Source organism: Urocampus carinirostris, chromosome 3, assembly GCF_059441175.1.
Source record: "Urocampus carinirostris isolate Australia breed hairy pipefish chromosome 3, RoL_Ucar_1.0, whole genome shotgun sequence".
NCBI classification, from domain to species: domain Eukaryota; kingdom Metazoa; phylum Chordata; class Actinopteri; order Syngnathiformes; family Syngnathidae; genus Urocampus; species Urocampus carinirostris.
In genome coordinates, this window is record NC_142351.1 from 62,995,204 (window position 1) to 63,020,940 (window position 25,737).

General features: G+C 37.6%; 1 protein-coding gene and 1 pseudogene across 3 annotated transcripts in view; both read right to left on the bottom strand.

Moving 5' to 3' along the window:
• Positions 1-2,554: 2,554 nt before the first annotated feature.
• Positions 2,555-25,737, bottom strand: part of cacna2d3a (calcium voltage-gated channel auxiliary subunit alpha2delta 3a) — a 184,842-nt gene continuing 161,659 nt past the window's right edge. For 2 of the 3 annotated variants that reach the window (XM_088332905.1, XM_088332903.1), the window contains 11 exons: positions 25,381-25,442; positions 24,577-24,621; positions 24,431-24,493; positions 22,972-23,042; positions 17,652-17,727; positions 15,946-15,998; positions 15,777-15,832; positions 12,606-12,720; positions 7,838-7,955; positions 5,200-5,277; positions 2,555-5,111 (listed from right to left, as the gene is read on the bottom strand). In XM_088332905.1, coding sequence (XP_088189031.1) covers positions 5,019-5,111; positions 5,200-5,277; positions 7,838-7,955; positions 12,606-12,720; positions 15,777-15,832; positions 15,946-15,998; positions 17,652-17,727; positions 22,972-23,042; positions 24,431-24,493; positions 24,577-24,621; positions 25,381-25,442 — 830 coding nt within the window. In that variant the 3' untranslated portion in view covers positions 2,555-5,018. The remainder of the gene's footprint in view (positions 5,112-5,199; positions 5,278-7,837; positions 7,956-12,605; positions 12,721-15,776; positions 15,833-15,945; positions 15,999-17,651; positions 17,728-22,971; positions 23,043-24,430; positions 24,494-24,576; positions 24,622-25,380; positions 25,443-25,737) is intronic. The other variant, XM_088332904.1, reaches the window with a different exon arrangement.
• On the bottom strand, positions 6,511-6,682 carry LOC148370395 (U2 spliceosomal RNA; annotated as a pseudogene).

Sequence of the window (25,737 nt, forward strand, 5' to 3'; positions counted from 1 at the left end):
TCTGCCCAGTATATATATAGAAATAGCAGGATGAAAATAATTGGCCTGTATTTGTTTACGTGATCAACCAGTAGATAGCAATCATCGTAATAAGCACTCCTGCCCTAGAAATTAGAATGTGGTGCTCTTACCATTGCTATTTAGATTTGACACCTGCTGTCACCTTTCTTATGCAACTGCGGTCATTGTTATGGACTGATCAATAAAATGCACAAAGATGGAAACGCATTTCCAATTTTATCTGCATACATGACCCTCTGCATTATAAGTCACACGCAAATTTTTGGGGCCAATTTGGGGTTTTAGGGGGCGCCTTATAGTCTGGAACAGGCGGTAATTTATAGTTACTATTGTTGCTGTTCTTAGGGGGCACCCTTGCTCCTGCGGGCACTACGTTGGAGACCCCACTCTAGGAGGACAAACATGACACAAACATACTTAACATTTTCCAACTAATCAATGTATAAAGTATACAGTATATGTCCAGTATGTGTTGCCTTTCTTACTGGTTTAAGATCAGGTAATTGTGTAATTGTAATCCTATGCAGTCCTTTGAGACATGTTTGGGATTAAGGGCTATATAAATAAATGTGACTTGACTTGACATGTCACAAAAGTGAGTACACCCCTCAGATTTCTGCAGAGATTTTGTTATAATGTTTGATAGAACATCACTGAAGAAACATTGCTTTGACAAAATGTAAACAAAGGCCATAGCTTCCTGGAAAGATATCCTCTGGTTTGATGAGACAAAGATGAATTTATTTGGCTCAGATGGTGTGACGCATGTGTGGCGGCCAACATGTGAAGAGTACAAACATGTTTGTGTTGTGCCTTAACTCATACATTGTTTTGGGTATGTCATGGTTTGGGGCTGCATGAATGCAACTGGAGTTAGGGAGTTGCATTTAATTGAGCAAAACACAAACTCAAGGATGTACTGTGAAATGGTGGAGCAAAACTACAGAAACCGGGTCACAGGGCAATGTTCTAGCCTGGCGATGACCCCAAATACACCTCTGAAATGACCAAGGCTTTTCTAAGGTAGTTAAGCGTAAAGGGGATGAACTGGCCAAGTATGCCTCCTGATCTAAACCCAATAGAACATCTTTGGGGCATCCTCAAGAAAAGGTCAAGAATACCCCCAGGCTCAGTCATGTTGTCATAGAGGAGTGTAAGAGGATTTCAGGGCAATTTGTGCAGCTGTGGTGAAATCCATGGCCAGAAATATTAAGGTGGTTCAGCAAAATCATGGTAATCACACAAAATATTGAACTTCAGGATCTTTTACTTAATGGTGCACTCACTTTTGTTACCAGGGGTTTAGCTACTAATAGCTATATTTTAAGTTTTTTGATGGAGAAAATAAAGTCACACAACAATATAAGCTTTAAACAGTCCTCTTTCATTGTGCTGAAACGATGTTTGTTCAGTGTTGTTCAATTAAACATTATGACAAAATCTGGGGTGTACTCACTTTTGTGACATACCGTATAATGCTTGTGTATAGTTTTTATATTTGTGCAGCTCTGAACATTTGTTAGTTTCTTTTTTTGGTCCAAGATGCTTCCTTCAACATTTTGGGTTGCCAACCCCTGCATTACGTAATTATCATAGAATTCCATCATCCGCTACGCAGCGATTTAGCTTTTTCATTGGTAGAAGTTATCTTATTACGTTTAGTCAAGGAACAGATTAACAGAAAAAAACGAGGAAATTCTGTAATTTGGTCCATTGGGTCAGTGGTACTGAAAAAGATGACGGAGGCGCCTGCCGCATGTCTCCGGTTTATTGTTTCACATAGCGCTTTGTTTGCGCTAACACAAAAAGATTGAAAAATCCCCTCGCATGTGGCCTGAAAAGGAAATATCAAAGGCTGGCTGGCGTCTATTTGCTGAGCGTTTGCAGATGTGCCTCGTTGTTTGATTCAAATACTTTTACGCGTCTCTTGTCCATGTCGGTCGAAGGTGTCCGCTTTAGACAAAAGGACGAGCGAGGAAAAAAAATATGTTAATTTTTGGCCCCTCCTTACACCCTTTCTCCCACTACTGCTTCTCGTAAACGACCGTTCACACAAAATTCACCTTAATTTAATTTCAGTAGAACCCTGGGTTACGATGTCCTTACTTTACAATGTTTTTCACGTTACGGTGTCAAATACGATGTTTTTTCGGCCCGTTGCTGTGGCATTTTCCCCAACCAAGTTTCTCAACATTTACACAAAATACTCCTTAACGCAACTTCAATAAAACGCTGGGTTATGCCGTACATCAATACGGCTTACAATATCTTAACCTTCTGATGAGAAATATGTTTTTGGCCCCCCCTTACGGCACTTTCCCCAAAATAATTTCTCAAAATGATCGTTTTGACACAATTTGCCTTAATTACACTTCTGTAGATACCCCTGGCATGGCTTCTCTAGCTTACAATAATGTCACAGTACGATATGTAAAACGTTTTTTTGGCCCCCTGTTACTGCATTTTCCCCACCACTACTTCTCAGAAATGACCGTTTATACAAATTTGCCTTAATTAGACTTCAGTAGACCCCCTGGTTATGGCGTCTCTAGCTTACATTACTGTCACGTTACGATGCGGAATACAATGTTTTTTTGAACACTCGTTACAGCGTTTTCCTCATCACCGTTTCTCGGAATGTGTCCCGAAAACGTAGTATGAAAGGCTGGCTGGTGTTTATTTGCTGAGCGTTAGCAGATGTGCCTGCTCGTTTTTTGATTCCACAACTTTTATGCGTCTCTTGTCGGTCGAAGGTGTCCGCTGTACACAAAAGGACATTGAAACACAATACGTGCACTCATACACGCTTCCACATTTGTTGACACGCAAGCTCGCAAATTTCAAAGAGCAAAGAGAGAAAGAAAAAAAAGCCAATCTGGCCTGCATTTGGGAAGTCAAACTCAGTATGCTCTTCATCCTCTTTTATAAATAATTTTATTTGAAAAAAAAAATGCACAAATAAAACAAGACTATCATGATTGCATGAGCCAAGAAACTGAACGACTGTTAACATCAGAAGACTCAATCTCTTTATGGATACCACTTGTAAATGAAATGTTGCATTTTTCCCCATATACATATACAACAAAAGCTGAAAATTTGCCTTTGTTGACATTTATAAACATAGTTTTCATACAAACCCAGACCCACGACCACTTTTACTTTCTTTTCAACTATTCATAATTCACATTTGAGTTTCATGAAAATCGCACCGTATTTTCCAGTCTATAAGTCCCATTTTTTAGTTCCAACTAAACATATTAATGTTGTAACTTCCTGAATAGATACTACAAGGTCACATACATAAAAAAATAGTGATGCATCAAATTTTCTGATAACATTTTTCGACCCAAAAGTGTAATTTTTGTTTCGAAAGACAAATAAAACAAACATAATAAGGATGTTGTCAAAGCAATTGCTTGGCTAGCCTTGCGAAGCTAGCTCTTTTTTCAGTTTTTGCAAATAATTTTTGATTATTGTTTTCGGTGATTAAGTTGCGGAATGTTTTTGCCAAGCATTTCATCTTTTTGGTTCTCGGTGTTGGTGTGTTTTTATTTCTGTACATTCCAAGCAAATATACCTTTACCATCCACCACCATCACAATGTGAAAGCAGATTCCAGACGGTTTTCTTACCTATCTTTTTATACCACGCTTCGGTGGAGTAGATTGATTTCTGTAGGTCTTCTTAGCTAAAAGTAACATTTTCTTCTACAACAAAAACTATTGCCGTATTCTTTTTTTCCAAAATATAGCATTGTCTTCTTACTAGCTTTTTGTCCTCCTTCACATGAGAAATGTGTGATTTATTGGATTTTTTCTTTTTTTACCAGATAATGAATTAGTAGTCCATTATCCATCGAGTGCCCCCCCCAAACACACACATTTTTAACGTGCACTTTTTCAGCCCTTTTGCAGCAGTAGTGGAGGGGATAATGGACGGAAGCCGCACGGGTCTTGTTCATTTTAATCAATACACCTGACCCGTACAGATAAACTGTAGCAGGCGATGCAGCCGCAGCCAAACAGGGTGCAGCCATTTTAGACCCAACTGCTGTGTTGGGAGTCATTAGGTGACCAAACCCACCAATTCCAACCCCTAATGACGAGCGCCAAGCAGGGAGGCAATCAGTACCAATGTTGTTAGTCTTAGGTATGACTTGGCCGAGGCTTGAACCAGCGACCTCCCAGTCTCGGAGTGGGCGCCCCTACCATGGTAATCGGAAACAACAACAAAAAGAGCTGTCACCTATGACACAAATTTGTTCACTCTTTCCTTACTCCCTTCAATAGTCAACAAGGAGGAAATGGATTGCAGCCGCAACAGTGCAGTTCAATTTTGGTAAGCCACAATGGCGAACTTCTGCGGCCTGAACCCAAAATAATATGCACTTTGCTGCATTCAGCAGTGGTCAACTGAAGATGATGGATTGTTGCCACCACTGCGCATTTCTTTAAAAGCCTTTTTCTAGGACCTGCTCCCAGCAATATCGTAATGGGGACATAGGATCTCAGCCGCACAAATGCAATCCGATTTAAAAAGAGCCACCCATTAAAAGTGCGCTCTGACGGTCCCTGCTTGCGGCAATATGGGGCTGGGGGCAATGGATTGCATCTGCACGAGTGCAGATCAGACAGAACAGCAAAAAAAAAAAACGCAAGCTCTCACAACAATGTGCTCTACAACACTCACGCGCAGTAATATGAGATCGGAAATAACACACCACGGAACAATACCCAAAGTAGAGGAGCATTACAGTTTATAGTCTGAAAATAGGGAGTTATTTTCGTTTTGTGACCAGGCGAAAATCTTTACGTATAACCAGTCTGTGCAAGTGATATATTTCTTTAGCACCCATGAGTCCATTCTTCAAAATTCGTTACCATCAATGGTCACATGGAAATTAAAATGTGTATGTCATTTTTCAGATGATTCCTTTCGTGATTTTACATGCCGGACCCGATAAAAAGTTCTGGACGGGATGCCGTGGGTCATGGTCACCTGGGAAAAAATGCCAAAAGGGTGCCAAGCAACATTGGCAAAAAAGACGGGGTGAGATTAAAAGCTCCTCCGCACTCCATCGAGTTCTCCTGCAGGAAAATAATTAAGACAGTTATGGAAAGATTTAATAAATGCCACCCCGGCAAAAATGTGATTTTTAGATCATCCTGAAAGTACCTCAGCATGAAAAGGGTGACAGGTATCGGGGCGCCGCCGGTCCTTTTGCATCTTGAGTCTCTCGCACTTTAGAGATACGTTATGTAAAGAAGGAGTTAGGGGAATTTCAAGTTTCTGGCATTCTTAGCTGATCAGACACCTAACTAGAAGGTGGGGCACAAAGGACCCTAAAACTGAAAAGAGGAAAAAAAAGGAACTTGCATTTTAAATGGAATTTGATTTTTGTTACATCAATAAGTTTGTCCTAGGACTTACTGTCCAACAATCTGCTTTATGTCAAAAACGAAATATAAATTATTGTTCTTATTGAAAGGAAAAGAGGAAAATCCAGTTTTATTTGTAAAATTTGATTTTTTTTCCACTTTATTATCACATATTCCTAGGACATAGTTTTCCTCATCTAGGACACTTACCTGCCTGACGGTGCAACTAAGGACCCAAAATTATCCCCAAAACTTTTGGGTTCAAAAAGAAAAAAAAACAGAGACTTTGATATTGGACAAAAATGAGAAAAAAATTTGAATTAATATTTTCTGTTTTATTATCATATTGTTCTTAGAAACCAAGTTTCCTCATTTGATTTAATATACTAATGGTAAAGTACACTCTAATCCCTTGTTTTTCAAGGTTATCGGGTTTCGGAACCACCTACGATATGCAAAAATCCTGTAAGTAGTCCCCCCAATTTTTCACATGCACTTTGCCTGCCCTCGCTTGCACTAATAGGTTTGTTTTTTTACAATTTGCTTTTGTTAAATGTATACACTTAACTTCTAAAGCCCCCGATAACCAGATAGGCCCCTTGCATGGCTGTCACCGCTATTGGTGTGTGTGTTTGTGTGTGTGTGAATCACATCTTAAAGCGCTTTGGGAGGTGTTCACTGACTTTAAAAGCGCTAAATAAATGCAGACCATTTAGTATTTATGACCGTTAGCTGTTAGATAGCCTGCCTGACTACAAAGCAGGGCTACATAGGACCCTAAAATACTGACATTTGGCATTGAAAAGAAAGGACAAAATGTCTCTTTTGCTACTTTTCTACTGCTAAACTTCCCTTCATAGGATTCGTATCAGTTCTAAAACCTGCCTGACTAGAAAGCGGGGCATGAAAGGACCCTAAAGATGTCCAACAATTTACCTGATGTAAAAAAAAAGAAATTTTAAGGGTGATCGTTCTATCTTCGTTTTTCATTATCCATTATCCGTTATCGGTCAGTTCATAATACGCTACAAAGCCTATGAGCCGGGACACTTACTCTCAGCCAAAAGGCCAAGCTAAGGTCCTAGCCCTGAAGCCTTGCTGCGATCATTGCGAATGCACCGTTCCCGGAGGTACTGCAATACCGGGCCGATGCGTGGAGTGGACAGAGCAAGCTCTTATTCCATCTCCGGATTGCAAAAATCAGTACTCAGATCAACAACCATGAGGACGGTTAACCGTGATTTTATCGACAAAGACTTGATCGACAAATGCCGACATATCCAGAACCTTATCGTTACGTACCGATACAAAGTTCCTCAAATCATTTGGAACTTCAGTTGACATTATGGCTGAACTTTCTGGTGTCACGCACATTATGAAGAGGTCCAGAGGAGAAATGACTAAATTGTACTACAGTGGGACCTCGTTACTTCGCGGTTCCACGCTCGCGGGTTCAGAGCTTTGCGGTCTAAAAAAGAATAATAATAAAATGAAATATTTTTTTTAAAAAAAAACTTTTTTTTAAGCATTTTTGAAGGGGCGTCGCTACTTCGTGGATTTTCCCTTTTCGCGGGTGGTTTTGGTCCCCATTAGCCGCGCTAACCGAGGGATTACTGTACTTCTGTAGAAAATCCAAACATATTCTAATGAGGAAATACAGACGCTTACCCACTTACGACCATTCGACTAACGCAAAACGGTAGATACGAACTTTTTTGAAAAGTTGGATTTTTTATTGTATTCACCTTTTTCCGACTACAGGACATTACCGTAGTGCTTCCTTCCGCCGCTACCGGCGTGTGGCGCTGTGAGAGGTCACGCAGCATCCACCCGGAAAAAGAAAAAAAAATCTGCTTCCTCTTCCTAGTTAATATGTAAACACACAGTGCTACGTGTACTGAATCTCCAGCGCACTCAGAACTTTGACGTATTGATTGTTTATTATGTTGTGCATCCTTTCAATATGATTGGTGTAAAGTGTAATGAAGAGGCGACCCGTTTCTTTTGAAATAACAGTGGAATAAGAAAGCTTGATGCTGTTAAGAAAATGGTCGGAACGCTTTTTTTCGGCCACTTTTTACCACCGAGTAGGACTTTATGAAGCATCTTCCAAAAGTAAGTTATACTTTATTTATGTTTATAAAAAATATTATCTTATGAAATGTTTATGTTTTGGTTTAAAACAATACAGGTTACTTATATAAGCCTTAAACATACTTATATGAACCTTGAACATACAAAATATAGCACTGAAGCAACTTACAAACAAATTTAACTTATGAACAACCGTCCGGAACCTATCGTTTTTTTTTATAAGGCCGCAAGGTCCAATAAACATCCTTAAAAAACTCTGACTTCATTAGTGAAGTTGATTTTTCCCCTTAAAACTCACACAAAAACAACACAGTGCTAATGTTTTGGTCTTTTTTGGCAAGGATATACATGATTTCCACGGGGTCCATTGTGATTGGCTCGAACATGCTGCAGTCACACTTGTTGTCCACCACCACCATGAAGAGGTTACTGCTGGGGATCTGCTGAATGACAAACGACCTGTCGATCACAAATAAAGACGCAAATGTCAGAGAAAAAAAACAAAAAAAGAAAGAGTTGGCGTCACGGGGCAGAAATATATGTCTACAGGCTTCAAAATCGTCCCCGTTTGGCGCAGGCGAGAATTCTCGCTTTCAAAATTCCTAGCCAGCTGTCAATCAAAAACAGGAGCAAACATCTTTCTCCTCCATCATCTTTCATTTTCCTTTTAGATTCGGTCCAAAGTGCGCTTCGATGAAGTGTTGCCGAACATTAAACATGCTTTTTGCGAGACGAGAAGACGGACAGACAATATCGCTAGGAGAGGTTTTTTTAATTACTCATAATTCACCGTGCCTTGACCACCGACTCCACCCCTACCGCCCCTTCGGATCCACCTGAAACTCTACTTGACCAGCTGAAGTCAGGTTACGCCAAGAGTCAATAAAAATTCATTTTTACTGTGTATGTATATTCTCTTCATCAAGTAATCTTCTGTTTGCTTTGATCTGACGGTAAAAATTTTGTTGACTCGTTCGGTGATACTACGTGTGAAAAGATAAACATCTGAGGCGTGTTCAGGAGAGTGATCAGACATGTAGTCTCTTGATAATCGCTTGCCGCGCACTGCTGAACGTTTTGTAATCGCTCACTGTGATTGCCTTACTGATCCAAAATGGCCGACGACAGTACAATGGATTTCGTTCTACAGCTTGCTTTGAGCGAGTTGGCTGATATGAGCGACAGTTCGCATATTGACACAGTTAAGGTTATCCTAAACGCAGTGGAAGGGTCATACCTGTCTTGCATTGTTCACAAACATTACCAGGCAATGTAAGACGATATATTACATCGCCAACAGCACTCGTCAGGGTGAGATCCTCCATCTTCTGCACTGTCGACGCCATGTTGGAAATCAAAGTAAGCGGTCTTTCTCCCGTGATTACTCGGGCACGCGAGCGCTCAATAATCACTGGCCGTTCAGAAGCTAGCGATAGCTCGCGATAGCAATCACTCACTCTCCTGAACACGCCTCTGTTCTTGGTGCTATTGGTGTGAAAAGATTTTATTTATATACTGTATATCTCATCTCATCTCATTAGCTGCACCGCCAATCCTCAGTAGGGTCGCGGGGGTGCTGGAGCCCATCCCAGCAATCATCGGGCAGTGGGCAGGGGACACCCAGAACTGGTTGCCAGCCAATCGCAGGGCACACAGGGACGGACAACACGCTACCTCATTCACACCTAGGCACAATTTGGACCGGTCAATCCACCTGAAATGCATGTCTTTGGAATGTGGGAGGAAACCGGAGTGCCCGGAGGAAACCCACACAAGCACACACAGGAGGTTCCCAAGACCTTAGAACTGTGCCACACACGCCCTAACCACTGCGCCGCCGTGCTGCCCGGTATAAATATATATGTATATATATATAATATATATGTTATATTATATATGTTATATTATATATGTTATATTATATATGTTATATTATATTTGTTTGAATAGCCACAGAGAGCCATATATGCTCGCGAGCCATAGGTTTTCTGACCTCTCGTCTACTGTAATAGAAAGCATTCTTGTGTTTCAATCCAGAAACAACAACAATCCTGACGAATTATAAACAGCTTGCAATAAATTTCTTATTTTCATTTCTGCAACAGGACAAAATGACCTCATTCCTACAAGACAATCGCGCTGTCCTTTAATCAAGAGGAAACCATTTGCCTGTTGGCCTCGGACGTACCCGGCCGGTGAGAAAAAACACACTATGCTGAAAATACTGTCTTTTTTTTTTCTTTAACTTTCAAGGTCGCAGGCGGCACAATGACGGCGTTTGCGGGCGGGAAAAAAAAAACTTTGTGCACCTTATTTGCTCACTTTTCGCTTTAATGACTTCACATTTTCCTGTTGGGATTTTCCAGAAACCCATGTGTGGTTTTCAAAGGCGAGAAATATGATTATTATTACGGCGAAGGGTTCAACACATTAATTCAGTAAGGCTTTTCTGGCTTTTTTATAACATGTCAAACATTAGCATAGAATAATAACAATCCTGCAAAAAGTCAAATCAGTGTGTCAGAAGAATATGACATCTAATCACTGGCTCTTTAATATTTTCAGTTCACAGTATTTTAATCCCCTCAATACTTTGCGCTTCTTACTTTGCAGCATCGGTGCATTGCAGGTAGAAAAATATTCCATGATCCATTATCCCCGATCGCGTATTGCTGCGAGCAGGGCATGGGCAGGGTGCATTCTTGTCGGGCCTGGCAGCTCGTTTTTGCCGTTATGTCCACCTAGAGTGAACTGCACTCATGGGCACGCGGTCCATTGTCCCCGCTGAGATCGAGGACAGGCGGACTGCTTTCTTTGTCAGGCCTGACAGCCCTTTATTTTGCTGTTACTATATTATTGCCGAAAATGAACCGCCCTCATGAAGCAGTGATCCATTATCAATCAATCCCATATTGCTGTGAGCAGGGACTGGCAGAATGCACTTTTGTCAGCCAGCAGGTGTGCTGTTCTCTTCCTCGTGCTATCTATTCCTTTCTTTTTCTTCTTTCTCTTTCTCTCTCCCTTCATTCCTCTCTTTTTGGCCACAACCCATTATCCCCAATCGACCTTTGCTGAGAGTGGTGACTGAAAAAGCAAATTTGTTTCATGCGTAGCTCTTTTTTGTATTCTTTTTGCCTAGACAGACCGGTGCCATTGCGGCCGCGATCCATTGTCCCGTTTTGCAAGCAGGGCCCATCAGAGTGCATGTTGAAATGGAAGGGCTACTTCGCTGATTTCCGCATATCGTGGGAAGTTTTGTTCACGTTAACCACAATAAATGAGGGATTACAGTAATAATTTATATACTGACCATATATTTATTATTTGTTCATGTTATAGTTTCCTTCAGGCTTGGGAAATTGTACATAAAGGTAAATACTGTAGGACTAAAGTTCTCATATCAAAACATTTTGTGAGTGGTAATTTCTCACCAGTTATAAACTAGTTTTTACACAATCAGTAAGACGCTTTGCTAGGATGTTAATCTAGTCATCACAAGATTTTTTGAAGATAATTAGTTTAAATACAATGGGAATGTAAAAATTTGATTTTTGAGTGCAGCCCTTCGAGACTCTTTGTGATTAAGGGCTATACAAATAAACATGACTTGACTTGACTAGATTTTTATTTAGAATACCCCAAAAAATCTTACTATAAGTTAATTTATAAAGTAGCTTTTACCTTTTTTTCCTATCTAATTTTTTCTGTTATTTTACTCTTAATTTGTGTTTTTTAACTTGGCACACAAATAGGCCATATATGATATAAATTTGAATTATATTTCATTATTTTTAATATTGCAAATGTACCTAATATGTTTGCTTCTTTAAAATAACTAAAAGATTTATGTTTGCAATAATACATTTAAGAAATTAATAAAAGAAGACCACCCTGACTGTCCCAAGTAACTGTTTTTTTTTCCACATTTAACGTATGAATCCCCGCGGCGAGATTGCGCGGTGAGATCCATTATCCCCGATAGCATGAGGACGTGCATTTTTGTCTAGCAGTTCCACAGCTGGGAGCAATGAGAGACTGTCGGACGGTACCGGAAGACACCCTGCAATTGCCCCTGCACAAGATGCAAATTGTTCGCGGGGAGCACACTCATTTTCCCAATTGCAAAAGGAAGCCTCCTTCTCGCCACCTTTCTAAATAGCTAGCATACCAAAGTGCAAGCAGGTGTTGGCGGACAAATGACTTTTTTCTGCTCGCTGTATGTTTGTTTTGAAAATGTCTTTTATAGCCGCGGGAGATTGTTTTAATGAGTTCCCGGAGGCTTCTTATACAGGGGCAGTTATTAGCACTATTTACTACAGTGACGGTTGACCCCAGACATCTCTAGCCTACGTGTTTTTTTTGAATGAATAATTGAATAAATGAATCAGGGGCGTTACTGGGGGTGAGGGGAGCAGTGCCCACCCATGGACACGCTCTGCTTTTTCATTTTTTTTTAGAAAAATATAGAACAAATACGAAATCAATACTGTCCCAAAATTAGCAAATTCATGATCTCATAATTTGCAATTTTTTTAATTGAATATAAAAATGCTTTGAATAAGTAAAATCAAAATGAAAAAATTGCAAATCAATCTAATTTGTAAATTGTAAGTATTCTAAATGTAATATTATTATTTTATGATAATTAAAACAAAGAAATGAATTACCCACATTAAAATGACCAAAACTAATATATATATAGAAAATAAATAATGATTAAATAAATCAGTAAATAATTAAATTAATATTAAAAGTCCAGATCATTCTACAGTGATTTATTCAAAATAAATATAGAAAATTAAGAAAAATGAATACTTAAGCCTCATGTTGTGTTAGGAAATGGCACCATTAACGGTTATTAGCGGGTCCTGACCACCAAAAAGAAAGAAGTATCACTCAATATAGTTTCTACAACATCATAACAAACATTAAAGGCATCCCTAACAGTATATTCCCATAGTCATTTGATTTTGTGGCCCCTGAGACATATCTGGTATTGAATGTTATAACCTTGAAAGTGGTCACTGGAGACCCTATCACCACATAAGAGTTAAACTGATTAGCCTACAGAACTGAAAACAAAGAACATTTCTTGTGCGGGGCACATACTTGATGCATCCGTCACAGTCGATGTTTCCAGTATTTTCTTTGATGGTTCTTTCGGAGACGAAGGCTGGATACTCGGTGTCGCACGGAACCTGCATGGCTCGACCCCATCTCTGAGCTGCAAGTCAAGTAGTGGTTATTTGGGACGCCCTTGATTGCAAAAGACTACCATTTCACCAGAGGTGTCCCACTCATTTTGACTTGGGTCTGCAAGGTCGAAAAAAACTTTCTCCAAGGGCTGGACTGGTAGATTAGAGAGAAACAAAAAAAGAGAGGGAGACAGAGGGAAAGAGAGAAATAGCAGAAGGAATAGAAATAGAGAAATAAATAGTCAGAGGAAGGGAGAAAGAAAGAAATAATGAGAACGACAGGAGGGAGGAGAGAGAGAGAGAGAGAGAGAGAGAGAGAGAGAGAAAATTAAAAAATAAAGAGAGAAAGAAATAAAAGGAAGGAGAGAGGGAAAAGGGGAGAAAGAGAAAAAGAAAGAGAAAGACAGAGGGGGGAATAAGAGTAAACGAAATAGAGACACATAGAAAGACCGAAAGAAAAAAAGAAAGACAGAAAAAAAGAATGAGAGTGAGAGACAGAAAGAAAGAATCAAAGAAAGAATGAGAGTGAGAGAAAGGGAAAGAAAGTGAAAGAAAGAAAGAGAGAATGAAAAAGACAAAGAGACAATATGGAGCAAAGGAAAGAGAAAGTTAAAAAGGAGAGAGAAAATAAGTGAGAAAGAGAAAGAAAAAGCTAGACAGAATTAGAAAGAGAGAAAATGGAGAGGGATAGAAAGACAGAGAGAAAGAGAGAAGTGAGGGAAAGATATATAGAAAGAAAAAAAAGATAGAGAGAAAGAAAGAATGAGAAAAGGAAACAGACAAAGAAAGGGATAAAGAGGGACAGAGAATAAAAGAGAGAAAGAGCAAGAAAAAAAGAGAGGGGGAAAACATTTTTGCATAAGGTTCCCGGAACCAGAACATCCAAAATAGTTGAGCAAATAGGACACAAGCAAACAGCTGAGAAACACCACATCCATGTCAATAGACACGCTTCACAGAATACAGCTTTTGTGGAGCTCAACACCAGCCAGGAGGATGGACCTGAACCTTTCTGACATCTAGTGGTTCTAATGTGAACTACAGGTTAAATATGTTATTTAGAATGATTTAGAATGCATTTCTATTTAATTAGAATATGCATTCCTTTTTGGCATTCTTCTTTATTAGACCAAATTAATATATGTAGTTTTCCCATTTTTCATTTATTTAACTAGATGTGTATGACTGTTTTTTGTCTAAAACTATAAAGTATTCCCAAAAGCCATTATCACCTTCAACTCTCATCTACGTTGTTCATGAGCACAATGTTCCGTGCAACCGCCACTGTGAATATGCACATATTTATTAGATATCATTAATATATTGTTTTTAACGTTTTTATACTTTTGAACATTTTTACCTTTTGTAATTTGTTTTACTTGTACTGAAGGAGAAGCCCTCCAATCTTGTGGTAATTGAACATTAAGGGGTTCATTCATACGGTTCACGGATCCCCTAACCGCCAGGGACGTAGAACCACTTCCTGTGGTGTGTCTTGGGCGAGTACAGCCTGGCATCAAACAGATACTACCTGGTTCATTCATGAGTTCATTTAACATTTAACTTAAAACTGTATTTATTTAAATTTATGTTAATGTCAAAATAATATATATATATATATATATATATATATATATATATATATATATATATATATATATATATATATATATATATATATATATATATATATATATATATATATGGCAGCACGGCGACGCAGTGGTTAGCGCTTGTGCGGCACAGTTCATGTCATGGGAACCTGTCGTGGGTTCAAATCCAGCTCCAGACTCCCTGTGCGGAGTTTGTATGTTCTCCCCGTGCTTGCGTGGGTTTCCTCCGGGCACTCCGGTTTCCTCCCACGTTCCAAAAAACATGCATTTCAGGTGAATTGGCCGGTCCAAATTGTCCCTAGGTGTGAATGAGCGAATGAGTTGTCTGTCCCTGTGTGCCCTGCGATTGGCTGGCAACCAGTTGAGGGTGTCCCCTGCCCACTACCCGGAGATGGCTGGGATCGGCTCCAGCCCCCCCGCAACCCTAATGAGGATAAGCGGTACGGCTAATGAGATGATATATATATAGTGATAAAAATGTTCAACACTTATTTTCTCATTGAGTTTGCAAATAACGTTGCTTATTTTACTAAAAAAAATGAAGTTTGTGAGTTTTATGCAGTTTAATAATATGATAAAAAAAATTATCGGATCTGACAAATATCAGATAACCTTACAATTTGTTAATGGTATTTATTTTTTAAAGAATTGTTTTTCATCAAGTAAAAAAAATGATGGGCTAAATTAAAAGCCAATGCAGATGTTATTTTTTTTTTATATTTTGTTTTATTTTGAGTTTGTATTTTATGAAATAATAAATAAAACAAAAATAATTGTATGTGACAAGTGTCAGATAACTGCACCATTTCAATAGTTTTAAGATTTTTTTTCTTTTTTGCAGTCAATAAAAATAAATATCTTTTAGGGTTCAAATTTAAAGCCATTTCAGAATTTGCTCATTTTTAAGTTTTATTTTTAATTATTAATTTTTACATTTTTCATATTTTGAAATTTTTAACCGGCTCAGGAGGTAGAGCGCTCGTATTGGGATCAAGAGATCGGAGTTCGAATCCCGGCTCCTCCGTGTTTCATGTCGAAGTGTCCTTGGGTAAGAAACTGAACCCCTAATACCCCCAATAAGCAGGTTAGCTGCACGGCCGCTAATGGGAAATGTGAAGCACAATGTAAAGCGCTTTGGGAAGTCTTGACTTGAAAAGCGATATATAAGTGCAGATCATTTCATTTTCATTTTAACATAACAATACTACGAATGATCAACACATTTCAAATCTTTTTTTCTGATTTTAAGATTGATTTTAAGGATTATTTTTGTGAAGTAAAAAATGCTTTCAATTAATAAAAATATAAGCCATTTCAGTTGCTAAATTTAGGAAGTATTTGTTTTCTTCTTCAAGATTTAATTCCCTTTACATTTCAAGAATAATTTTTAAACATCATTATTTTGAAAAACAATGCCCAAAATTGGCAAAATGATTTGCCAATGGCGGAGAAATAAAATTGTAGGTACATACCTTTTGCAGTGAGGTCGGACTGCCACCAGCTGTAAAAGTTCAACTCCACCAAGAAACTGGCACAAGAAAAAGGAGTTTTGACGTTAACAGGTATATGTAGTGTTAAGTTGTTCTAGATTGTCAATATTTATGTTACTTTTAATCATCAAGAACTTAAATCACATCTTACACGACAAGCTCTGTTAGAAGCCACTTAATCGCTGAGAGGAAGGCAAAGTAAGGCTGGAAGAGTGAAAAGATAAAAATATGATTGTCAAAAAATGGATAGTATAGTTCAGGAGTCTCCAACCTATTTCAGGCTGAGAGCTCATTTCTGTTAGTGATTAGCGCAAGGGGCACCCAGTTTTGAAGAAGAAGAATAGAATTTAATTTTATTCTCATTCTTTGTAACCATGCACATAGAACGAAATGTCGATACACCTGACCCGTACAGTTAAACTGTAGCGAGGCGATGCAGCCGCAACCAAACAGAGCACCACCATTTTCAGACCCAACTACTGTGTTGGGAGTCATTAGGTGAACAAACCCCCCCTCCCCAATTCGAACCCTTAATGCCGAGCGCCAAGCAGAGAGGCAATGAGTACCCATGTTGTAAGTATGACTCGGCCGAGGCTTGAACCAGCGAATTCCTAGTCTCGGAGCGGGCGCCCTACCATCAAGGCTACCGAGCTGGATTTGAATATGCATTTTTGAAATAGTAACATAGCTAGATAGCTTGCTAAATTGGTAAGACATAGCTTTATAGTTAGTTAGAAAGGTAAACTGGTAAAAAACTGAAAGAGAGCTAGATAGCTGGCTAAGAGTAAACAGGCAGATAGAAAGTAAAAAAAAAGCTTGATAGCTAGCTAGAAAAGAGTTCAAATTTAGCTTGATAACTAGCAAAAATGGTAAAATGGTAGTTAGGAAGCATGCAAAAATTGAAAAAAGCTACATATAAAAAGCTACATACTTTGCTATATAGCTAAAAAGGTAGCTTGATAGTTAGCTAAAAAGTTAAACGTGTAAAAAAAATATAAAGAAGCTAGATAGCTAGCTAGGAGTAAATAGCCTGGTAGAAATGAAAAAAGGAAGCAAGATAGCTAGCTAGAAAGGAGACCAAAATGTATCTTGATAACTGGCAGAAAAAGAAACAATGTTAGCTAAATAGCATGGAAAACATGTATAAATGTAGCTAGATAGCTTGCTAAATAGCTAAAAAGATAGCTAGCTAAAAAAAAACCTGCACATTTTTGCTCATTCAAATTATAAAACTCATAAAATGAATTTTATTTTGTTGTATTTCTTGTAAAATAAATCGTCAAAAAATGAATAAATAAATGTGTTTCATGCATAAATAGATTCTCATTTTACTCTCATAATTAATTGCTTCAAAATTATGATCAAATCTTGAATAATTTTTAGTCCATGTAGCCCATGAACTGGAACGTATTCATTTGAATGTCCGGAATAACAACTTCATGTTATTACTATGTTGTTACTATGTTATAACCAGGTTAATTATTGAAATTGTGTTAAATAGACTCAGTCAACCAATAAAAAAAATCATTATAGTGTACGCAAAAATTAAAATGACCCAGCATTGGTGAGCTATTTTAAGAACAGGTCTGCAAACACCTCAAGTGTCCTCAGGGGGCACCTTAGTGTGCGCGGGGACTACGTTAGAGACCCCCAACTAGAGACTTCTGCTTATCTCCTTTCCTCTCACTTGGTCACTCAAACTCGAGCGTCTTTTGACTTTATTGTTCTGGATTGAACAAGACCCAAGTTAAGGGCCTGGTGGTCCGCCTATCCCTGTAAATGTTCTCTTTCCATTTATGTTTTCTGATGTTGGTGCAATATGATACAAAGACAAATATTAGTTAGTAAAGCACTTACATTCAAAAGTGTTTGTCCACTGTCGCTGCTCTCGGAATAAACCCAGCACAGAGCCTGGTAGTCATAAAGGGTCACCCTGTCGAAAAGAAAAAAAATAAGACTGGCTGGATGGTCCAAAATTTGAGAAGAGACAATTTGATCTACTTCTTAAATGCACTGCAAAAATATCCTGTTTGGAAGATTTAGGTAAAATGTGGAAAAAATCAACCTCAAATCAGCAAATTTAAGTTATTTTCCACATTAACTGATTTGGGCCATTTAAAGTCATTGAATAATTTAAGCAAAATTGTCCAATATGAAACATGTGTCTTTTGTTTTATTTTTGGGTAAGAAATGGGGAAAAAGAAACAAAGAGAGAGATTATTTCTTAATATGTACAAAACTCACATCCTAATGATTTTTTTTCCAAATTTATAGGAGAAAAAATTGAGAATATAATACACTAAGAACAATTCAAGGAGCAGCACGGCGTGCTGAGTGGTTAGCGCGTCTGCGACACAGTTCTGAAGTCATGGGATCATATCCTCCTGTGTGGAGTTTGCGTGTTCTTCCGGTGCTTGCGTGGGTTTCCTCCAGGCACTCCGGTTTCCTCCCACATCCCAAAAACATGAATGTCAGGTAAATTGGCCGGTCTGAATTGTCCCTAGGTGTGAATGAGCAAGTGAGTTGTCTGTCTCTGTGTGCCCTGAGACAGGCTGGCAACCAGTTCAGAGTGTCCCCTGCCCACTGCCCGAAGATAGTTGGGATGGGCTCCAGCGCCCCGCGACCCTACTGAGGATAAGTAAGGCAGATAAGGGATGGATAATTCAAAGAGAATTGTTATCTGTCAATGTTGCGAAAGGTTTTCATTGTTTTTTTATATACGATTTCAGGGTTTTAACTTTAGATTTGCTAACTTTAAAGTGTTAAAGTTAGTACAATGGTACTTAAAACTTTTGCTTGAAACTTTAGCAGCTTCAAAGTTCCAACTCAAAAGACAAAGCAACTTTAAAGCTTGTATTTGAATGTTAACTGTAGGGTTAAAACTTTAGAGCTGCAATATTAAGTTACTCTTTCGTTAGATTATTCACTCTCACGATTACTGATTCGGGGCACCTGCGGCTGCCCCGTTGGCGCCAACAGACCTGGTCACTGATTGGCTCCCTGCCACTTTTTAAAACCCCCGGCTCCCTGTTACCGGCGTCAGACCGTTTGCGAACCTTTGCTCCCAGCTAGGCAAGCTCATTCCGTCCGACATTTTCCTGCCGTTTTCTCCTGCCTGATACTTGTTGCCGACCTTTTTCTGGACCCGTTTCTACCCTGATCTGCCATCCTGACCAGCGATCTGTTATGCCCTGTTTCCTGCCTGATACCTGTTGCCGACCGTTTTTCTGAATACCGCCCTTGCTCTCCCGTCCTGGCTAGTGACCAGTATCCCTGCAGTCCACGATTATCCTTGCTCGACACGGAAGTGCCATTTCCGTGTTCCCGCCACCTGCTACCCGTGTCCATCGATCATCGGATCGTAGAAGCAAGCACTGCTCTCTCTCTTTATCAATAAAACCGAGTAAACGAACGCTACTGGGTCCTGTCTCGGCTTGTGACAATTAGCTACTGAGTATGTTGTCACCATCACTGTTAGTTTTATTATTTAATCATAACATCAGTACTTTGATGATCAGATTATTTATTTTGTTGTTATAAATGAACTGATGTTCATCCACATATTGAAATGAACTATATACTTTCTGTATTCATTCGATGTTTCAAGAATTCCATTAATTTGCGACGTTCTCAGTAAAATTTCCAAGTGCCTTTGAGTTTACCATACCCTTATCAGAACACCTGCAAAAGCCAGTTATATCCAGCTTGAACAAGGCTTCCAACAGAACACAGACATGTTGCAGTTACAACATTACTTCCATACAAATGGGAATACAGCCAATGTTTTGCTCTCGCTTGAGAATAAGTGCAACTCAAAACTGAAATAAATTCAATTGAGAGCGGTGAACTTTTGATTGCTTTCGACATGCTATGCAAATGAAATGGAAAAAGTGAGGAACCCGTTGCACTCATATGCCAAACTGTTGGCGCTGTCTGTCTGAGTTGTTTAAATACACACATAAAAGGAGTCTTTTTTTTTTTTAGATATACCATCAATTTTAGAGAGCTACACCTCTCATCTTGGGGTCTTTTTGCCTTGGTCTATGGAGACCAGGTTAATCTCCGGTCGTGGGAACGATGACACAGCTGCTTTGGGTCACCGGGAACCAATTAGCACTAAGCTAGGTCCAATTTTTCTGTAGGCATGAGAGCAACACAACATACATGTTCCGCAGGCCACAAACTCCGAAAAATTCCCTTCAGTTTGTCACGTTTGCGTTGGGAAAAGAGCGTCACGTTTAATCGTGAAAGTGAGAAACAATCGGGCGGTTCCACCATGAGCTCAAATCGAGGATTCGTCAACGTTAGCGTCGGTCGCTAGGGTAAGCGTTTCTTTTGTGTCTGTTATGATCCGATAGCGATGTTATTCCCGCTTTACTTGACACTGTATTTAAAACTAATCCTCATTGTTTAAGCCGGAAAATTCTCTAAAATCTCTTCGAGGTCTCGCTGATAACTTGAACTCCCAGAGGTTGAAATTCAGACCGATGATAATCGAGATGATCCTTCTTTCGTTCCAGGACAGTGATACATCTGATTTATTGAACGATCAGTCCCTAATTGTCAAAGTACAGTAGACTCCGTTGAATATGATATTTTTTTGACCCCTGGTTATGGCATTTACCCCACCCTACGAAATCAACTATCCAAATAATTGTATGTGCGTACAAAACATACAAAATTAAAACTTTGTGGAGTTAATGCGTCTGTGCGAGTTACAAGTCAAGTCATGTTTATTTGTATTGCCCTATATCACAAAGAGTATCATAGGGCTGCACAGACCACAGATTATTGCAAACTACAGACTATTATTACACCATCCCCTGATCTAAAACCTACATGAGGGCAAGGAAAAACTCAAAAACCTCAACATGAGGAAAATGAAGAAACCTTGAGATGGAACCCAACATGAGGTAATCCCCCTTTTAGGATGACCAGGATCTTGCAATAACAAATAATACACAGATATTGTCAACATAAAATATAGGTTATTCATATGCTATAGAATGGGAGTGTGTTTTAAGCCTAGATTTAAACAGTTCCCCTGAGTTTGCAGATCGAATCTCAGGGGGAAGGGCTTTCCACAGCACTGGAGCCCGAGAACGATCTCGAACCTGCGGATCTCTTCTTGGCTACTGTATTTAGAATTAAATAATTTAACAGAGATAATAGTTATTATTATAAGTTCTGCTTTGCTTATTTCGCTAGAAAAAAGGAAAAATAAAAAGTATCAAGAGGCAAAATGTAAAATATCTGTCTGATGATTTTGCACGTTAAAAGACTCTGATTAAAATCTTGCGTAACAAACATTTTTTATTCAGCCATGGCTCCCAGACTTGCAATGACGTGAAAGGGTAAAGCAAGAAGTTGATAACCATGGAAACAAAGATAATAAAGAAATACGAAAAAGGCACACGAATCGTTATGATAAGGAATATGGATGTAACCAATCCATGAATTGTGGCAATTTTTAAGAATAAGGAGGCGATAAACATTCTTACATTTTCATTCACCCACTAAACTCCACTGTGCCAACTCAAGTTACGTTACACCAAAGGCAAGCACATTTTTCCATTTTTCCTTTCTATGTATATTCATTTCAAATGTTGTATAGGCTACGTATATTACCAATGTTACCGTTACGTTATTTTTTCACTGACAGGTTAATCTAACTCATTACTTTTCCCGCCGTTATTGCTACTAGGGCCAAAAGCGGTGCGTTACATTGGCTGCAGAACGCCAAGGGCGGCGTGTTTTTTTTTTATGGGCGAGGTTTTTCGCTCTCCTATAAGTTTATTGTATTGTATTTTTTGTATTCATGCCTATGCTCACAATGTTGCCTATTTTGCACTACCGCATATTGCACTAATACGATCCCAAAACTGTACGTAACACCCTACATGCCAACACTTTCTTGTGTAAATATTGTGTGAATTATAACCTTTATCTTCTTTGTTTTCTTTTATCCTCACTGTAAAATGTGACACTGCCGTGCTACGTCCAGTTTCGTTGTCACAATATGGTAAACCCGTTTTGTAACAATGACAATAAAGGTTTATTCTATTCTATTGCGTCACTTCTTTTCGGATCATTTCACCGTTCGAAATAGCGACTACCTTATAGTTAGATAGCAATTACAAATATAATATTTTTGTGTCATTCGAGAGCGTAACGTCTTTATGAGCCAGCCCCTGGTTCCCTCCAAGGCGCTATTTTTCTCTCGGGATTGGTCAAAATGCATTTTTTAAGGGATTCAGTGCTGTGGACGTGATTTATTGAATATGATAAAGGTTCAATTTGTTTTGTATTTTATCTTTTTTTGTGTGAATTTCTAAATATTTCAGTTTATGTTACCTGTGGTTTTCAGTGTTAAAGTTTAAGTGTTCATTTATCTTTATTTTTCCCCTTTTTAAGTAATTCATAATAATGCGTAAAAAACAAAACCAACCTCAAGAGCCATTTGGGAGCTGTCTCTTTTTAGTGAGCCAAACTGAAAAACGGACCATTTGAGTTAGATTTAATTTATTATTGTTTACTGTTTATTGTTATTTTATTATATTATTTACTGTTTATTTTTGTTGCACTTTAAATGTTGAATAAACATGTTTGTTGCCGGTGAGGTGCAATAGTTATTACAAGGTATGTCTGTTCTTCTCTATTCACTGACTCGAATACTGCTCAGAAAATTTCAAATTCTATGACATACAACCTATTTTTAGAGTAACGGAAAACGTTACTTTTCCCAGTAACTGGTTACTTTTACCATTGAGTAACTATTACTTTTTGGAAGAAGTAATGAGTAACTAACTAAATATTTTTTTAAAGTAACATACCCAACACTATATCACAAATAAGTAATGCTATTTACTATTTAATAGTACTATAGACTCTTTTACTAATAATATTTTAATATGTGTATATACAATCTTATTGTGTTTAGGGAAGCAGGTGTTTGAAATGCATTAGCTAACTACCATCGGTTTGTATCCCTTGCCATACGGACATTTTTAATGTATTCAAGTGTATAATTGGAAAAAAATAAAAATGAAAAAAAGGTTTCTATTTCACTGGTTATGCCAGTCAAGTTTTTTTTTTTGGAACGTGACCTCCATGATAATCACTGTAATCCCCAAATGATGTGGGTCTTAACTCTTTTTGAATACAAAATTCATGTTACCTCTTAAAGGAGCCCATCTGAAGGAGTTTACTCATGACAGCCCCTTCAGCTTCTCCGAAAAAGTTCCCAGTCTAAGACAGAAAATAAGAGCAAAAATTAAGTTATTTAAAAAAAAAAAGAAAGAAACCATTAAATCCATCTTCAATAAAAAAAATGGGAAGATATTTGCAGAGAAAAATGAAGTGGTGTTTTTTAGTATTTGCCTGTTTTAAACAACTACTTAGATAATTCATCCTAATTGATCATTAGTTCTATACGAGTGAACAATAATTTTCTCAAAATAAGCTACATTTAAAAATATTATATAAGTATTTTGGGATCCTGAACATTACAGTTGTCTTTATTTTCGTAAACCACGTGGGGGCAGTATTGAAAGGGTTGGACTGAGTAATACAGTATCTTTAGTTTTTTAGAATGTTCACATGAATTTTGTGTATAAGTACATACTTGTACAGTTAAAAAAACACCCTAAAACATTTTATGTATCTTTATTTTTATAAATTGCTATTTTTTTGCTGTGCATCTACTTTATACACACATTTTTTGATTATATATTGTATCTAAATTATGAACAAAATCTATTAGTATACCCTTTTATTGTGTTATATTTCAAGTTTTAATAAAGGAAAGAAAATAATACCTGAAATAAACAGAATATAATACAACACTTGATATATATTTGCACATTTCAATGATATTTTATTAGTATTAGAATTATACTTGTAAGTATTTAATTTGCTGTTTTTACATTTTTCTTCTCTGAATCTGTTTTGTATTTGTACATATACATTATAGTTGTACATATTATTTATACTATGTATAAAATATATTAGTATTCAAGTTAAATTTTAACTCATCTTTTTAAATAAAATAAGAAATATGAGTCTTCAAATTAACAGAATAGAATTCTATAGATCTCTCATAATAAAAAAAAGTCTCCCTTAGGACAGCTGAGGTGCCAGCAGAACTGTTCTGAAAATAGCTTACCAGTGGTAGGTCATTGCGATTTTTCTAGTAATGTGATTTTTTTTGTGTGTGTTGTGAGTTCATTCAACCCTACTTTTATTAACCTTGTAAACACATTGTGACATAGTAACAACATTATAATTTGTGAGTTTAGAAATGCATATGAAAACAGTATCTCTCAGCTTAAATAAGGTTGGAGACCCTTGACATAGGAGATAATTATGCTTTTGAAAATAATATACTGATTTTTCTAATATATGTGACAAAAACAAAAAAGATGGTACAGTCATTGAAGTAGCACTTAAAATAAGCCAGATAATGATGTTGCTTGTCATCGGGATGTCGGTTTAACTCTATAATTGTAATGAGTACTCTCGAATTGTCTCATTTATTATGAAAGTGTGTCTCATTGAAATACTGAGCATTCAAAACGTGGATGTTAATCCTCGCCCTCATCTGCATATTCATTTTTTTTTTCAGTGCATAATCTGACCAGTGTGTAATCCTCTGCCACCAGAATGAAACCGTTATTGTCGATCAGGTAGCAGTTAATGTTCTGTTGGAAAAAAAGAGAAAAAAGAAGAAGAAATTTGCATTCAATTTAAATTTGTTGCTTTCGAAATCGAGGAAGTACCAAACCTCATCGTCGCAATTTATGGAGCATTTCCCGTCCAGGGCAGCACACTGCAACAAAGGACAATTTATTCAAGGTTAAACTGCAAACTGTTTCTTGTAAAATGAGAATTTGCATAAAATTATAATTATGATCTGCAGAAAAGTTGCATTTGTTGGTAGTAATTTCACTTTCTTTATACATTTTGAACAGTTTCCGGATAAAATAAGATAGATAGATAGATAGATAGATAGATAGATAGATAGATAGATAGATAGATACTTTATTCATCCCCTAAGGGAAATTCACAGTATAAAACAAAGTTTGATTTTATAATTGTTTTTTCATATACAGTATTTGAATTGTTTTTTTTTTTTGACGTTTAAATACAATGCAATGTCATCTTATGGCTGAAATCATCATTGCAGCCTCTGTCAATCTTTTTTGTTTCTCGTGCAAGTATGTGAAATTGTTAGACGCGCTTGTATAAACTCTTTTATATCCTTTTGGGGTGGTGTTGGTATTGTATTTGAAACTTATCTTCCCACTTTCACAAGTTCCATCCTAGAATAAAAGAAAACCACGAGCAACTGCTTTATTTAAAATCTCAAAATATAATGAAAACATAATTATGAAAAGGCATTTTTCCTCAGGAATTGTTTTACTCCACTTTCCCCTCAAACTTTCAAATTTAAAACTGGTCTAGACCATCCGGAAATAAATCTAGAACGTAAAAATCTAGTTGAAGCATCACTCCGAATATTTGTTTTTGTTTTTACTTGGCATTGCAAAATAAACTTTGCAAATGTACGTGGTTTGATGTCGCGTACCTGTCTACTGGCAGTCCAAAATTTCTTCTGAAAGAAGTCCATTTTCATTTGGATGCCGACAGCTGAAACACACCAAGCCATCGTTGTCAGTCTTTGTTTTAGTTTACACTCAAGATAACATCATACAGATTCAGCAAAACTGTCTATAAAAAGTATCTATCTATTATATCTATCTATCTATCTATCTATCTATCTATCTATCTATCTATCTATCTATCTATCTATCTATCTATCTATCTATCTATCTATCTATCTATCTATCTATCTATCTATCTATCTATCTATCTATCTTATTAATGGTCAAATTAATCCAACCCCGGCATTATAAGCTATATTTTTTAGAGTGTTATGGTCAAA